This window comes from Phalacrocorax carbo, chromosome 2 (assembly GCF_963921805.1).
Source record: "Phalacrocorax carbo chromosome 2, bPhaCar2.1, whole genome shotgun sequence".
In the NCBI taxonomy this organism is placed as follows: domain Eukaryota; kingdom Metazoa; phylum Chordata; class Aves; order Suliformes; family Phalacrocoracidae; genus Phalacrocorax; species Phalacrocorax carbo.
This window is the reverse complement of record NC_087514.1, coordinates 142172049-142189329: the sequence shown is the minus strand read 5'-3', so window position 1 is coordinate 142189329 and position 17281 is coordinate 142172049. Positions and strand designations below refer to the sequence as shown.

The following is a 17281-nucleotide window of genomic DNA, read 5'->3' as shown; positions in this document are numbered from 1 at the left end:
GTGACAGTCAGGAGGAGTCTACAGAAGGGGATTGTACTGGGTTTATCTGGCAAGGTTTTGGTAGCAGGGGGCTGCAGGGATAGTTTCTGTCAGGAAAGATCAGGAGCTGCCCATGCTGCACACAGCCAGCTCCAGCCAGCTCCAAAACCACCTTACCACTGGCCAAAGTTGAGTCTATCAGTGATGCTGGTGGCACCTCTGTGATAACATGTTTAAGGAAGGGTGAAAAATGCTGTATACAGCAGCTGTGAGAGAGGAGTGAAAAAAATGTGTGAGGGAGCACCATGCAGACTCCAAGGCCTGAGAAGAAAGAGGTGGAGGAGGTGCTCCAGGCACTGGAGCAGAGATTCCCCTGCATCCCATGATGAAGGCCATGGTGAGGCAGGCTGTCCCCCTGCAGCCCATGGAGGTTAATAGTGGAGCAGGTATCCACCTGCAGCACATGGAGAGCCCACACCAGAGCAGGGTTGTGGCAGGAGCTGCAGCCTCTGGAGAGGAGCCCACACAGGAGCAGAATTTCTGCCAGGACCTGTGACCCTGTGGGGGACCCATGACGAAGCAGGCCATTCCTGAAGGGCTGCACCCCGTGGAAAGGATCCATGCTGGAGCAGTTCATGAAGAACTGCAGCCCATGGGAAAGACCCCCATTGGAGCAGTTCTGGAAGGACTGTATCCTGTGGGTGGAACCCCAGGCTGGAGCAGGGGAGCAGCGGCAGGAGCAGTAGAGATGAAGCATTATGAACAGACCACAACCCCCATTCCCCATCCACCTGAGCTGTCCAGTGGGGAAGGAGGTAGAGGAGTCAGGAGTGCATTTGGGCCTGAGTGAGCAGAAGGGGGAATGGGGGAAAAAGTGTTTTCAGTTTTGTTTTTCTCGCAATCCTACCCTGTTAATAATTGGCAATAAATTAATTACCCCAAGTTGAGTCTGTTTTGCCCGTGACAGTAATTGATGAGCCATCTCCTTGTCCTTATATCAACCCACAAGCTTTTTTGTCATATTTTCTCCCCCTGTCCTGTTGAGGCGGGGGAGCAAGAGGGTGGCTGGGTGGGTACCTGGCAGCCAGCCAAGGTCAACCCACCACAGAGATCAAGGTGGTTTGGGGAGGAACATGCTTGGGACAATAGAGCAGGGGCTAAAAGGGGCCAGTTACGTGGAAATGGGTGGGATGTCAGACCATGGTGTTTGTCTGACCATGCTTGGTCACCGCAGTCTGTTTTATCTACTTATTAAACCCTATTGGTAATTATTTTCCTGGGTAACGGGACTCTGCTGTGTGAATGTTTGTGTATGGAAGTCTAAGTACCAGCAACTGAAGTGGGGACCTCAGGACAGAGGGGTCCCTGAGCCTGGGGTGCCAGCAGCTGGAGAGACTAGAGTGCATGTATATGTCAGGACATGCATCAGTGCATAATGGCTAGTGAATACCAAGCTGGACTAGCCAGTGAGTAGGATAAGTGGCCTGGGCTACTGTCTTTGTCAACCCCTAACAGTCTGGAGCCTTTTAGTAAAAAATAGAAAGGTGCCTTAAAACTCTCCAGAAAACATGAGAGGGTTGCTTTCCATATTGGAAGCAAAGAACTAAACATTTCAAGTTTTCATTATTGGACTCTATTGTAAATACCACAGGAACAATTTGAGTGTGATTTATTCAGTGATTTTCTGCTATGGTCTCCAGACATCTGCTGGTAGTGCTTAGATTCAGCACTGATGCCGAGAGAAGTTTGCCTTGGTTGTTAACAGCTCTAGTTCAGAAATGTCATCTCTGTGTTACAAAACTGTATTGATGTCACTATTCAGACTGTGTTCACAGCAAGCTAATAAATAAGTGGTCTCTAGTGGGTGATAGGTAAGACTTCTGGAAGTAAGATAAAAAAATTTACATTGTGCTCAGAAACATAAAAAAAAAAAAAAGATACATAACACTCAGATGGATTTTGAGAGCCTTGTACAACATACAAATTGGTCTTATTCCACTATAAACATGTATCACAATTCCCTATAAATGAAGGTCTAGTTTAAATGAGGCTAGTTTAAATTTCATTCACTAAATTGTTGTAAAAATGTTACAGAGAAAGAGCATGCAAAAAATCTGTTTTCTTTAGAAAACACAGTCTTCAGATGATCAAGCATCTCCAATGCCCTCAGACTTTTTTCGCCTAATCCTAAAGTTTGGAAAGTTTTTCGCTGTGGTCTAGCTGTTGGTGAACAATTCCTGAAACATGACAAGAGAACAGGCTTTTCCAGAGGGTGGCTGAGATGGAAAGGCTGGAAAGCATGAGGACGCTACTTGTTGAAAGGAAAAAAACATCTTAGATAAGCTGTTACTGCGCAATATATGTTGTGGTGTGGCTTCAGTTTTGTAGCTTTGCTGGGAAGCTTTTTGGATCAATGACAGATTTTCCTCATTGTTGCTTCATACTGCTACGTCTGAGCACTTTGCGAGTATTCAGGCCAAAAATGGATTGTTCATAGCAGTTGCTGCTGGTCCTGGGCTGAAGAGGGGGGAGGAGGAGCTGGTAGAAGCATGGGGCTGTGGGGAGACGAGATGGGTTTGTGAAGCTGATTTTTTTTCTAGAATAGGAGAAACAAAGCTTTCCAGTTACAGAAGATTCTGGAAATTGAGAAGAATGCTGAAACTGAAAAAAGCTCCCCACTTTTCTTAGCATTCTTGATGCCTGCCTATCAGTAATAATAGTAAAGGACCTCTGGCATTGAAGGCATAGCGAAGATAGCCAGAGGGAAACATTGGTAAATGTGCTCAGGATCTGGCTATGGGAAGCATTTCTTGTTTCATTGCTGTAATTTGGGAAGTATTTTTCACTGCAGTAGAATGATGGAATATTAAAGTAGTGGTGATTTGAATTCAGGTCGATGTAGGCTACAGTCTTGTCTTGTTTTACCTAGTTTTTATGGCTGTTTAAGGGATTTCAGTAGGGGCTAAGCAGTTGTAATGCAATCAAAATAAGCATATTGAGATTACCAATATGTTATATAGGATGAATTTGACAGAGAATTTCTTGATGTCAGAGGGAACATTGCATTGGTCACAGCACTTTTGGGACTGTCTCTTCCCATCTCAGGTTTTGTTGTTTTTTATTCCTTTTGCAGTCATGTTGAAAATTAGTTTTGGATATATTGGAGGGAGATATGTGCAGACTGTTTTTCAGAACATGACTTCTTTCAAGTTGAGAGGTTATTAGGGGATTTTTGTGCTGCAGGGGAGAAGTATTAAAGAAAACCCTGTTAATGTCTGTGTGGATCTTCTGGCTTTAGAGAGGTGCTGTAGTTGATTATTTTCTGATAAGGTTGAAGCTACTCTGAATTTCAAATGTTGGGGGTTTTTTGCTGGAGATGCAAATAAAAACAAGGCTACTTTACTCTCCACTGTTTTGACTGAGACAGAAGTTCTGTAAATATTTAAACTTAGAGATCCAAATTTACTTAAATCATTCATGCTGAAATATTCAGAAAGGTGCTACAAAACATATTCTTTCTTTGTAAAATTTCTGAAAATCTATTCAGTGCTTTGCCAGTAAGACTAGTGTTCCCATTTAAATTACTCTCCTAACTGTACTTGCAATATAAATGTGAGCAAAAGAAAAATAAGAAGGTTAAAAGCAACTCTTCGTCTAACAAGTGCAAATGGGAAAAACACGGAGTTATTAACCAAAAAAACAGGATTCCAGTGTAAGGAAGTTTGTATTGAATGTATGGACATTTTCAGCAGCTTGTTCAGAAATCCTGGAGGAGTCTTTTTTTTTCCTCTTTTTTTTTTTTTTTTGGACTTCATGGTAACTCTTTGAATTATTACATTTGTTTGGTGTTTTCCCAACAATTTTATGTCTCATTTGAGAAAAACATTCTGAAGGTATAATAGTTGCATATGCATCTTTCCTAAAAGTAGTTTTGAAAAGTTTTGACTTCCCATTTTAGTACAAAAGATATCCACCTAACTATTTTCCCTTCCTCCCACAAGACAAAAGAATTCTGTCCTGTTTTAATAACTTAAAATATTACAATATAATATTTCATCCAAATAATTTATTAGAATGTCATTGTCTAGATTATTCACTTTGAACAACAAAAAGCAACCTTCTTTTTAATTATCAATGATTACACAGATAAACTTAATATTTAGAATATAATTTTATTTAAGATTAATTTTATTCATAAAAGTAAGTATGTCTACATTGGAATTATTCATGCTAGACTCCCTTTATAGTCAGTGTAGACCCAGGTAATAGATCTAATCAGAATAGTTAGTGAAGGCAACAGCACAATCCTTTTATCGCGAAGTTGATCCTAAAATATTTTAAATTAATAGTGTGCCAGAAGTGCCTGTTTCTTCCTACTGATTATAAAGGGAATCTAAAAGAACTGGTTCTGTGGTAGTTGACTGCATAGTAGATCTTCAGAGCTGAGAAGATTAATTTCATCCTAGATATGCTAAATCATGTAAAATCAAATCGTAAGCACCTGCAAAGCTGTAAATTGAACACTTTCACAGTTTTACAATATCAGACATGAATGCTACTTGTGGGAGATACTGCTTATGATGCAGTGTTAACTGTTTCACTTTCATTGTCTGCAGTGTTTGGATCCATTGAAGGGCAAACACTGGTGTTTATCTGAATGTCGTCTTGTCGTTCTGCTCAGCTGCTGAAAAATACCTGGGCTTTGGTTCTGTAAAACCCTTTTCAGATCAGTTATTTTATATGGTTATGAGGCTTGGTCACCTACTAAATGCTTTGTTATATGAAATACTGAAGGGAGTTTTTGATCTGATGTAGGAGAATAATATATGAAGAACATTATCTGACCAGGCTTTGTGAGAGTGTTTATAAAGAAGCAAGAGGACCAAGTGAATTGAAATGCCCATAACTTCAGTAGCAGAGCATGTGACTGGGTGGTAGAAAATAGTCATTTATAAGGACATTTTCATGATACCCAGTCTCAAGAGCAGTCAAGAGGATAGAGGAATGATAAAATTAGGAAGCCTTTAAAATTGAGCAAGTTTATACTGTGACTGGAGACTGCAACTTTCTGCTCAGTGGAGAAAACTGCCAAAAACAGAAGACAGTGGGGACACTTAGAGGAGCAGCTACAGACATGGAGTAGGAGGAATAGTGTTTGCTAGGTTTCTCAAAGGCTGTCACCCAGTTGGGCATTCTCTTCTAAAGTACAGCTAAGACAGGTTGAAAAACTCAAGCCCTTATCTGACTAACTCCCTTGTGGTTTTTTTCCCTGAAGCTCAAAAATCTTGTTAAAAGCAGTTCTCACTAACTAGATGTGTGGCCTCCCAAGGTGGCTTCCTTGGTGCTCCTCACGACTTCCTCACAAAATACAAAACAGTGGGTAGGCTTTATCTTAATAGTAGTGTAACCTACAAGCAAAGCTCAAATGCCAGGCAGCTGCCATGTTTTTAGCTCTTAAAACTGACCTTTTTCTAGCTGAATTCTGATTATTTTAACCTTAACAGGTTTAATGTATGTGGTGCCTATGTTAATTGGCCACAACGCAGCCTTGCCCTCCAGTTACAGGTGCCACTGTTGAGTGTGTTGAGTTATTGCTGCTTCTTGCTACTAGGTTTTTCTGCACCCTTTAGAAAAGTGGGAACCTTAGGTTGCTGTGCTCTTCCCTGCACACGTTTAGACACTGTTTAAATGCTCTTACAAAAACAATAATCTATTCCCTGCATTGTTCTTATTTTTCTTTCCTTGGAAATGACTGGTGAGATGAGATATATTAATGCAGTACACTGTTAAAAATTTGGTATTCTGCGTTGTCTGTTCTCCTTAGTAGAACCCTTGTGAACATTTTACCACAGGCAAAGTAAAATTATATTTGGGTTGTAGAGGAGTACAGCTTTGTTCCTTGCCAGCCAGGATGACTGAATGTTTATTTCAACTAATTTTGTTACCAGGTAGAGTTTGTGACTCTGTCAAGTTGATTGGTAACTGCTGAATTGTTGTGTGAAATGGCTTAACTTCACCGTGGGGGCAGAAGCACATGTGGCTTCTCTACCAGGGAGATCTCTTGGCTCAGTAGCTACTGGAATAAGGACTGAGAGATTTGCAGTTTCTGATAAACAGAAGTAAATTTAGCAGAAATAATTAAGTTATTTAATTAATTATAGCCAAATGCAATATCCAGCTAAAGCATTCAGTGACACTGTATATAAACCCAGTTTTCCTTTTGGCCAAAATATAGACTGTGGATGATTTGATCTTTTAAATTTGTAAATTTTTTCAATTTAAATGTAATAAAATTACTTCATTGAGACATTTAAGGAAAATAAAAATTAGTGTCATTAAAGATCAAGCAACATATAGACTGAAAGATTTTTCTGGAAAGAGGGATAGAGGAAGATGAGACAATGTCTGTAAAACATTCATAGTTTTTAAGAAACAGAAAGGATAGAAATTATGCAAAGCCTGTATTTGCTATGTTTCATCATTATTGCTATATAAATAATGTCAACACTAGATGTCATACACTGCTAGGTGATTTACAAGCTGATACATAGATAATGGTCCCTGCACAGAAATCCAAAGCTCTGTGTTTAAATGGTGGAGATGAACCCACTCATTGGTAGTTTCATGCCTATTATTTCATCTGACATTTGTTTGAAACTAGTATAAAAATAATAGTCTCACAGTTGTCTGAGAAGATAATTCAGTGTGGGTAGTCTCTTCAGAAAAAGCTGTTCAAAGGAGGGATTTGGAGAGAAGGCGGGGAGGATGACACCTAAGTTCGAGAATTGATTCTAGCTGTAAGAAATGTATAGAAGAAAGGGCCAGAGACAGAGATGGAAATCATACAGTTTTTGCATAATAGAAGTCTCAAAAGCTACTGGTAAGCAGCCAGCTCCAGTGGAAGCCACTTCTGATTTGGCACTCAGCTCTTTTTCTTTTGAAATCTCACTCAGAATATTGAAATAGAAGCCAGGCATGGCATGGGATCATGGAAACAGTATTCCTGACTGTCCAAGGGAAGGCCAAGCTCAGGTTGCTCATAAATAAATACAATAGTTTTCTGATTAAGAATAACTTAAGGATGTTATTGATACCTTTTTGCCTCAGGAATGGTTGAATTCTGTGTTTTGGTTCTGCTGTTCCTCCTAACAGATATAGGGACCATATATAAAGCATGACTATTTTTGCCCACAGCGTAACAAATGTGAGGATTAACCAAGTTTTGTGTTCTTCACTTTTAGCGTACACTATCTTTGGATCTGTGCTCCACAATTCACTTGTGTCCCTTTGCCACTCCTGCACATTGTCCCTCTTGTTTTTGTGTTGTACCAAGCCAAAGACTACTATCTATCTACAGAAGGTCATACTTAATCATATTAGCTGACACAAAACCACTCAACCAAAGAAACTTTTCAACCTATTTGCATCTTTTTAGTAAAGAGAATAGCAAGTTCTTTATTGATGCATATTTGTATAAAACCTTTCTTAGGTGTCTTTAGGTGATGAGTTACTACGTTAACATGAGTCAGTCCGGAACTGGAAATCAGACCCAGGTGCTGACCTACCTTTAATAGTCTTTTGGAAACAAGCTATTTGGGGAAACCATAGGTGAAAGGACAGCAATACAGTGAAAAAGATTCTAAGTCTTTTTAGAACGAATTTAGGAGAGAGTGAAGACAGTGGTTGTGTTCTAGGCCCTATTTTTGTACTGAACATTACATTAAGTCCGTAAGTGAAACAGGCCCAGAAGAACATATGTTGGCAGAGTCAAAGATTTCCATTTGAACCTTAGATTGCTCTAAGTAAAAGACATCATTCATATGTGCCATAGTATGGTCTTTGTTCGCAAATTGGTGGTTTTCTCTGAAAATCTGCAGAAACTGTTTGATTACTCAGGAAATCGATTTAACCCATTTTGCCAGATGTGCTGTACTTGATAGGAGTCTTATGAATGGGAACAAATGGGAGGCATTTCCGTTTAGGAAAAATACACAATTGGGGGCCAGAGTGGAGTACGTGATGTAAGGGATTTTGAAATGTCTGTGAAGACTTCAAATTTCAGAAGGAAGAATTAGCTCTTCACAGACTTATATCAGCTGTGGAGCTGGTATCGTCTCAGATGCTTCCTTTGTTATCCCAAATTGCCACTGGTATAACCTTGCTCCTTACTTTGGCGGGAAATTACTAGTGTTCATGGGAATGTTGGTAGTGTTAGTAACAGTTCTTAGGCAAGGGGCCAATTGAATTTAAGGCTTATAAAAAGTCAGGATAGTAGTCTGTGTTTTTTCTTTGATAAATAGTTAATGGTCTGTCAGCAGATTCTTTATCTTCGAACAGAAACAGTCACTGTCTCCTGCCCAGGTTTTTGCTGCATGCAGGAGATTCCTGGGTTGTATGAGAAGCTTAAGAATCTTAATGAAACAGAGAAGAAACTGTAAGTATAATAAAGCATTTTGTAGCACTATATAATGAAAAAAAATACCCCAATAATTACTTCTACTAGATGTGGCTTTCAACATCAGGTAAATAATAATACTCTTCACAAAATTATTTAAACCAGCTCATACTCCTGTACAGCAGTCAGTAATGACTAGAAAGATTTCTTCAAGTGCTTGCTACTAGACTGTGGTTATTTTGTCATAGTACATTTGGAGGAAAGAGTACTCTGAGTTAATGAAATAACCATGATTATTCAAGGTTTTAATGCATTGGTATTGACCTACTGTGTTGGAAGCTGAATGATTCAATAATTGCATGAATTAATTTATTGCATATGAGTTTTGAATTAATGGGTAACAGGGCTTGGCTCTTCTGTATGTTTTTGTAACTCATGGCTTACCCATGCTTACCTTAATTCAAAAAATTGTGAGCTTTAAGTTTGTGCACTGGAGTTTGCAGTGTAACTTTTTTAATAGCGAGCTGGACTTACATGGGCTAACTAACCCAAGGACCAGAGGGGACGTTGTAGAAGGGAACCCTGTGCAGATCAGTTTACCTTGTCGCTGCAGATTACCTTTTTCTAGTACCTTACTTGTCTTGCTCAAAGCAATGGTGCAATTTGCCATGTTGTTTATATTGTATACGTAAGTGCTTTGTATTCGAAGATCAGCAAGTCTTTCAGCCAATTCAGACATGCTTTAGTCTCCAGCTATCAGAATTTATAATCTCATTTTATGCTAGTTTTTAGTCTGGCTTTATTTTTCTATATATAGGTACGTTTTCATATGGTTTTATATGCATACATGTATATACATGTCTAGAGATACACTTAGCTGTAAATATATAGGATTTATTTAGAGCGAAGAAGAGACTGTAAATATAGTGGTTTTCTTGCCCCAAACATGAAAGATTTTATTAAAACCTGAAGAAATGTTTGTGTTGATGTCAGTTTCCCAGAGTGAGGGAATGTGCCGGTTGTTTATTATTCAAGTTCACAGCCTTGTGATCTTGAGTCTCTTGCTGCTTTTCTGCGAATACAGATAGTGGTAGGTGTGAATGTTACAGCCTTTTCTTTTTTGTCACTTTTTTCAACACTTTTTTCATGCTTTTGTCACCTCAAGTTTGGATTCCACAAAAAGCTACATCTTTAAGCAAAATCTGGAAACTGCAACTGGAGTAAAGTCTGGCTGCCTTGTGGTTAAGTGGTATTTCCCATAAGCAATGCATATTTTCACTCTATCAGTACATTTCCAGGCAAAATTTTGCTTTTTGTACCTCTGAAGTTGTGAGCCAAATTGCAGGGGTCTATAGCACTGCTCTGTGAAAGTCTTACGCACCAAATGCCAGTGGTAAAAATGAGGCCCTGTCGAAAAATGAATTTGTGGATGTAAAATGTATTCATTTACCCTTTTTTGGACATTCATTATCCTCTTTGAACTTCAAGTCATGGGTTCATCTGGGCTTTTCAGCGTTGGCTTGACTTCCCCTTGCACTGAAGAGCTGATCCTTTGACTTTCGGAAGAGATTAAGGACAGAAAAAGGGGGAATACTGTGGCACTTGGAAGCCCATTTACATGTCCAGAGTGAGGTGCTCATTGCCTTTGGCAGCTCTTCTGTTTGTCACATGCATTTATGAGACACAGGAGCTGAGTGACAAGCAAGGAGAACAAGTAACCAAACCTAATGTTTCCCCAAGCCCAACAGCATTTTTTTACAAATGTCACAAAATTGTTCGTGAAAATTTGCATATGGTTCTTACTGAAGTTTTCAACATATTTAGAGATAGTTGGACAATTTTTTAGCAGGTAACTTTGACAGAAGAGCAAATGTTGAGCTTAGGCAAAGGAATAGCCTACTAGGGATGTATCTGCTGATACTTCTTGCTGCAGGGGATGACAATCTACCTTGCTGATAGACTTACTTGAGTAGGGATATTCTCTACGCTATAAAGTGATAGCAAAACAGTACAATGACACTTTAAAAGATTTAAATCCATCCTAGAGCTTTTCATCATTTGGTTAATACAGAAAAGTGCCCTTATATTTTGTTTAAGAACAGAGAATCTGCAAGCAGGCAGGTCATAAGCACTTCTTATTTTAGATTAATATATACATAACTTCTTAAAACAAAAGCTTAATTTTACAGTGGAAGAAATTTAACTAATAATTACTACTAAACCTACCTTTTAAACTATTGTTTAACCCTTTAGAAAGAATTTTGGGGTTTAAAAAGGGGTACTGGTTTGGCAGCCTTCAAATTCTACTTTTGTGTACAGTTTCAGCCTAGGGCAGAACCATCTCATCACTGAACTGTTACGGATAAGGTAAAATATCTACCTCGAGCTATAGGAGAGCTTTTGTATCCATTCAGCATTTGTGTCTTCCACAAAGGTTCTTCTATAAACCTAGATAAAACTTAGTAATGGAAAACTAATAGATTACAGCATAAAGTCGGTCAAATAGGGATGAAATCTCATAGTCTGGGATTATTAAAGAGATTTTCAGCAGAATTGTTGGGAAAAATATAGTAAGGTTTTTAAAAAATGAAGGAGATGAACTTAGTCAGGATGGTCTTTTTAACTGATACGATTCAGTTAACTTTGCTATTATGTTAGCAGAGGTTATGAATATTTTTGTTTGTATGTAAAATACTGTTTTGTAAGAAAAAGTGTCTGATTTATGGCTTTCATGGGTCACCACAAAAACATTGTGCTATTCTGAAATCAGATGCACTGTAACCTGATTCAGGAGTGAATCACATGCTTTAAAATATGACACCATGGAATTCCACTTATGATAAAGAGCTAAATATTGACAATAGAAATGTACCTTATAATATTATCAAGTGTAGTAGATAATGATTAGGTAGCTAAAGATACTAGAGAAACTTCATCTGGTTTGAGAGGAGACAATTAAGGTCTTCTCGCAATTAAAAAACTTCAAGCCCTGGTTCTGTGTCATACAGAAACCTCAGAAGTTCTTCACTGAATTTTAAAGTAACATTTTATTTTGAATTAGCAAAGTAGCAGGAATCAGTATATGGAATATAAAGCAGCTCAAAGAGGGAGGAAAAAATGTGGTTAACGAATACCTAAAGGACTCTCCTGACATACAAAATATGCAGGTCTAATTAGTGCACCCATCCAGCATGTTATACAGTCTAAACACAAACTTTGAATAGAGTTCAGGTACTTGATGAGAAAGACGAAGTCCATCCTCTTTGCAATACTGAATTGTTTCTGTTAGCTTCATACCACAAGCTTGGTGCTTTACCTTTGTGCCAGCTGAGGCCTTTAATCTCAATACTTCCTCAGTTGTATGTCCTCCAGGACTCCTGCCGAACGATTCTGCATTCAAAAAAATGGTACTTCTGGTACCATACCGCAGTCCACTGTAGTGATTGCAGAAGGGATCTGGCCCCTTTTTTATCACCCTCTCTTCTCTACTCATTCCACAGCAAATCTGAAGGTAACAGGTGTCTGCTGCCTTTACAAACTTTGTGTTACAGATGTCAGCTAAAAATAGCGAGGCCTACTGACTTTTGAACATCAGTATTATCTAGTTTTAAAACCTACTGAAAAGGGAGCCACACATGATATCTTACAATCTTTAGCCGCTGCCTCTTTCTTCCCAGTGCTGTGATCTCTATCTTTTTCTTAAGGAAGATGCAAGAGTTTTGGGATGGAACATTAGGAGTCATATGGATAGTAAATGCCATGCGTAGAGGGAGGAGGGAATAACAACATTTTTAAAAATACCCTTTATTGATTCTTGACTTAAGGACTTTGCATTGAAAAATGAAGAACTTTACGTTTTTCGGTTCATACTGCAATTTATAAATGCATTGAAAGCTAAGTTGGGTGTGATTTTTACTTGAAGTAAAAATATAACAAATTACATTGTGAAAGGGAGCTAAAAGAAGAAAAGATACAGGTGTACCATAAAACAGAATTTCTTGCAAAAATAGAGAAACTCAGGTTTTAGTGAGTCTCCAAAGTTACATCTCACCGAGACCAAGATGACATAGATGTAGCCTTGTGTTTTCTATATCCAGGTTTTGCAGTGGGTACCTGCAAAACCTTGTATATAAGACATCTAGTATTCTCATATCTAAATGCCTCTATAAAATTAATCTCCTCATCCCCCAGTGAGTTTCTTCCCCCTCCCTCCCTCTCCCTCCCTCTCCTTCCCCCTCCCTCCCCCTCCCTCCCCCTCCTTCCCCCTCCCTCCCCCTCCTTCCCCCTCCCTCCCCCTCCCTCCCTCTCCTTCCCCCTCCCTCCCTCTTTCTGTCCCTGGTTTCATACTCTGTAAAACCAATTCAAACAAGTAAATGCATTTTCAATAGTGTTTGATACTGGTTAGTCACATAATTGGTTGTGAAGTATTTTGCCCATGTTGCTAAACACCTCTGCTCTGAAAACAAAAAAAAAAAAACAACCAAAGTGTGCTATCACTTTTTTGGCAACAACTTTAATCTCAAGTTTGTCATATTCATATTTCCAAACAAATGCATCTAGATTTCTCTAAGGAACATTTTTGCTGCCAAAAATAGGGCAACATAGAGGAGACTGTTTTTTTTTATATTTTCCTCTGAATTCTTTGTTACCACTTATTTAAAAGAACAGTATTTTGGTAATAAGTTTCATTTTGAACTCAAACTGTTTGGAGATATTCAGAGGGAAGAAGGACAGAAATCCAGCTGGCCAAATAGCTATCATCAAGACATCACTCCATTGCAGAACCAGATCAGCCATGCCCAATTTTTTCTACTGAAATACTTGTCCAGTCTGTTTTCAATAATTTCTGAAAGGGAGATTCCACACCCACCCTGTATAGCCTCTTCCTTTATTAGTAAAATAGTTTCAGGATTATTCTTTGTCCTGAACAAAGCACGGGAGAACTCTGAGAGAAAGGCATACTGTGTAGTGCCTGGTGGGATGTATTCAGGGACAACGGAAAGGGGAGGTAGCATTTAGACTTGTAACAATAGCATAAGGCAATAACTGAGGTAAATAACATTTTCTCTTGTCAATTTGGTTACCAAGTTGTTCTGCTCTCCCCTGTTCACCAAGAGCTATATGGTCTTATTTTGTATTTAGGTGGTGCCTGCCTTCAGGTGGCTGAGCTGCCTCTTTTAAATTGAAAGTGATTGTAACTGTTTTTAATCAATCTTAGGGGTGAGGGCAGGTAGGGTAGAAGCTGGTCCCCTGTATTGACTTAATGATAATTCCAGAATAACTGTTTTATTTCATACCTGCAAACTGTTCGGAGTCAGGGAACAGTCTGGAGAGGAGATAAAGAGTAACTTCTACTGGTTTTATGTGTGAGGGGACTTATGGGAACAGTGCAAGTGTTTCTGCAGTGACTTCTTGAACATATGTGCCATGCTTCTGATTTAGCCTGGTATTACCTCTCTGGGGAGTGTCCTTCCTACTTTCACACAGAGTTCTTCCATCATTGCTGTCTCTCTGACCCGAGTCCTATAAAGAGATGGCCAGCCTTCTCTGCCATTTCCTACCATTCACTTTCCCATAAGAAAAAAAATATTATTTTACTATACCTCAAAAGGCTAAAGCAAGTTTGGATTCACAGGGCTTGTATGATATGTCTCAGTTCTTCCATTTCAGAATTGGATTGTAACTTCTATAATTCCTTGCTGGCAAGAAGCAGCCGAGAGCTGCATTGTCTCAGGAGCTGTCAGGAATCAGTGTTGTGATTCCAGGAATCAGTCTGTTGTTTCCCTTTCATTCCTCAGCTGATCTTTTTTGCTGGCATAGTTTATTGTCCACTTTGAATTTCCTCTAAAGCATTCAAGAGAAGACTTAAATTCTTGCCAGCCTCTGTCATCTTCATAGGCGAGGGTTTGCATTACATTGCACTTCCATATATTCTAGAGTGAGAAAGCAAATAGCCTTTCCTCAATGCATGCAGTGCTAGCATGAAAAGTATTTCATATATTTTCAAGAAGTAGGAAGTACTGCCTTGACATCGGACTAAAGATACAGGAAAGGAAAATGAACTTTTAAGAAATTGCTCTGGCATAATCTATTTGCAAACTACTAAACGCACTACTATTCAGGACACGGAATAGAAAAAGAAAGTATTTCATCAAACTTGTAACATAATAACGTTTATTGCAATACAACACAGAATTGTAGAATAAACTTTGCCAACTAAAATTTATGTCCTACACTGGCAAAGTAATTGTATAGGGTACTTAATGATATTTCAGTAATTCATCCCTATCTTGGCTCTTGACTCCTAAGAGAAACAAAGGAGAGCTATCCAGTAGAAATTATCTGTTAAGAATGTTTATCACTATCATGGCTAATCAAAATCTTAGCAAGAAGAAAAGAGAGCTGTCATAATAGACCCTTCCCATTTCAATGAAATGAGTGGAATCGTGTGCTAATTATTTTTCTTCTGGTTTTTTTTTCTCCCCTTGCAGAACCTTCCTTTTTGTTAGAGATGGTAACCCAAATAAACGGAATGTGCACAATGAGACATCTATGCACTTACTGTGTATGGGACCTCAGATCATGATCTCAGAAGGAGCTCTTCATCCTCGCCTGACACGACCCTCAGAAGACGACTGCAGAAGAGCGGATTGTCTGCAAATGATCCTGAAGTGGAAGGGAGCAAAGCTGGATGAAGGACAATATGAACGAGCAGCCATTGATGCTGTTGATAACAAAAAAAATACACCTTTGCACTATGCTGCTGCCTCAGGGATGAAAACCTGTGTTGAGGTAAAAGTTCATACATAATCACAAGTCTGTATACTGCTATTAGTAAATGACATGCACAGTGTTTCACAAAGCTGTTTTGGGGGAAAAAGGTCTGATATAGTATATTGAATTGACTTTTTAATTGTTTTTGATTAATTGGAAAAATTACAAAGATGAACAGCCCAAAACATACACTCTCTGTAGAGAACAATGAAAAAGCTGGATTGCACATACATGAACTTCATGACATAAACTCCTCAGCATGAAGAAGACTCATGTAGGCTTATAGAAATTGGAAATAGTGACAAGATTGTAACACTGGAGAAAAAGCTTTAAAGGTAGGCAAAGGCATATCTATGTATGTAAAGAGGAGTGAAATAACTGCCTGAGAGAAAATTAGAGCTCTTTTTATTCTGCTCTGTAGCTGAGACTGGGAAATGCTGTCCAGGTTTCAAGAACAGGTTTGATGTCTTTAATTTACAGGGCCCAGCTTTTTAAAGGATGCCATACATCTGTGCTAACATACTTAAACATAATTACCTTTTCACAAATTAAAAATTACTTTAATGTTTGTGAAAGTAGTGGATAGTAATGAGTAATTGGGAATCATAATGACTTTGAAGGTCTCCCATCAAATTTTTAAATTATATTAAGTAATGAGGACTAGTATTTAATTGTGCGGTAATTTAATTTAAAGAACACAAGAACAGACATTTAACATTTTCAGAACAGCTAACATTTTCACAAGCCTGTCTATTATAATATCGAGATCTGTATTTTGAACGGTAATGATTAATTCAGGGTTCAGCATTTATATGTAAAGTTTAGGTATTTTTCTTCTATGTCTAACTTCATGCTTATTGAGCCTACACTCATTAATTTAATATCCTCAGCAAAGTTTGTCACCTCATTATTCATCTGCTTTTCTACATAATTTCTGCATATCTTAACAATGTTGTCCCAGCATCTGTGGGACTTCACTGGTGACCTCCCTCTGCAGTAAAAACTGATGCCCTCCCTGTACTCTGTGATTTTCTCTGGAGCTATTTTTAGTATCAGTGTTACTTTTACCTCCTTCTAATATTGTACCATGACAGATTTAAGCAATAAGTTGCATATTATAATAGTTCAGAAGTTTTGTATTTGAGTTCCATTAGGACTCATGAATAAGTACCACCAGGTGCTGGGTATTTATATTAGTATGTGGTTTATTGGTGGTTCTAGAACCTGTGCCGAGACTTCAATTTGAAACTGGCTTTACTTTGTGTCCCTTGTAAAGCATGTGTGGTACATCCACAGAGAATCTGGACTCCAGCAATTCATATAACTTTTCTGCTTTATGTTATTTGAGATTGCTTTTGCACTTTGTCCAGCGACCAACTTTACAAACACATTGACAGATTTACTGTGTGATGTTTTAAAATTATTTATTCTGAGTTGTAATGCACTTGGCCTACTGCTCAAAAAACATTGAGTCTTCTTTATTGTGATTTTACATTTACCTTTTCCAGACTTCGTTCTTTACATATTCTTCAACTGGGCACAACTTCAGCTTCTTATTTCCCATACGATTCTGTCCCGTTGTTCTACCTGTACAGATTCCTTTGGTGTTTCTAGAGTATAATTCTTTCCACGATTATAATTAGTACCACTTTTTGAAAGTAGACAGTGGATTGATTTTTCTGCTTCTGCAAGAATGGTGAATCTAAGTGCATTTTGGGAATTGTTATTGAGTGGTTCTTTGATGGTAACATTTTGAATTAGGTACTGTAGACTGCTTTGGACAAAGTCAGGAGTTGCTTCTCCTCTCATGTATTTGCTAACTATTTTGCCTATTATTCAGTCGCTTATGTAGCCTGAAATTTTAATTTAAGCATCATGTATTAGCATAGCATTTTCTCAATATGCTTGGGAGACACAGTGACTGGAAGTTCCCTTTATCTTTGTGGTTTCTGCTCTTGCAGCGTTTCTCTTCTTGGTCAGCATGTCACTTTTATTGTTACAGTTTTGGTCAGGTGGTCACCAAATCTTTTTTTTGTTTAAGTCCAGAATTTTATTCCACTGGGATTCTCTGATATTTGTGGATAGAGTTAGTTTATTTATCTGTGAGTTTGGTTTGTTTGTTGTTTTTTCTTT

The 17281-nt window shown here is 38.4% G+C and overlaps 1 protein-coding gene across 3 annotated transcripts in view; it reads left to right on the top strand.

Moving 5' to 3' along the window:
• ANKIB1 (ankyrin repeat and IBR domain containing 1) overlaps positions 1-17281 on the top strand; it is a 95500-nt gene that overhangs the window by 37287 nt on the left and 40932 nt on the right. For all 3 annotated transcript variants that reach the window (XM_064444635.1, XM_064444634.1, XM_064444636.1), the window contains exon 3: positions 14866-15166. In XM_064444635.1, the coding sequence (XP_064300705.1) occupies positions 14866-15166 (301 nt within the window). The remainder of the gene's footprint in view (positions 1-14865; positions 15167-17281) is intronic.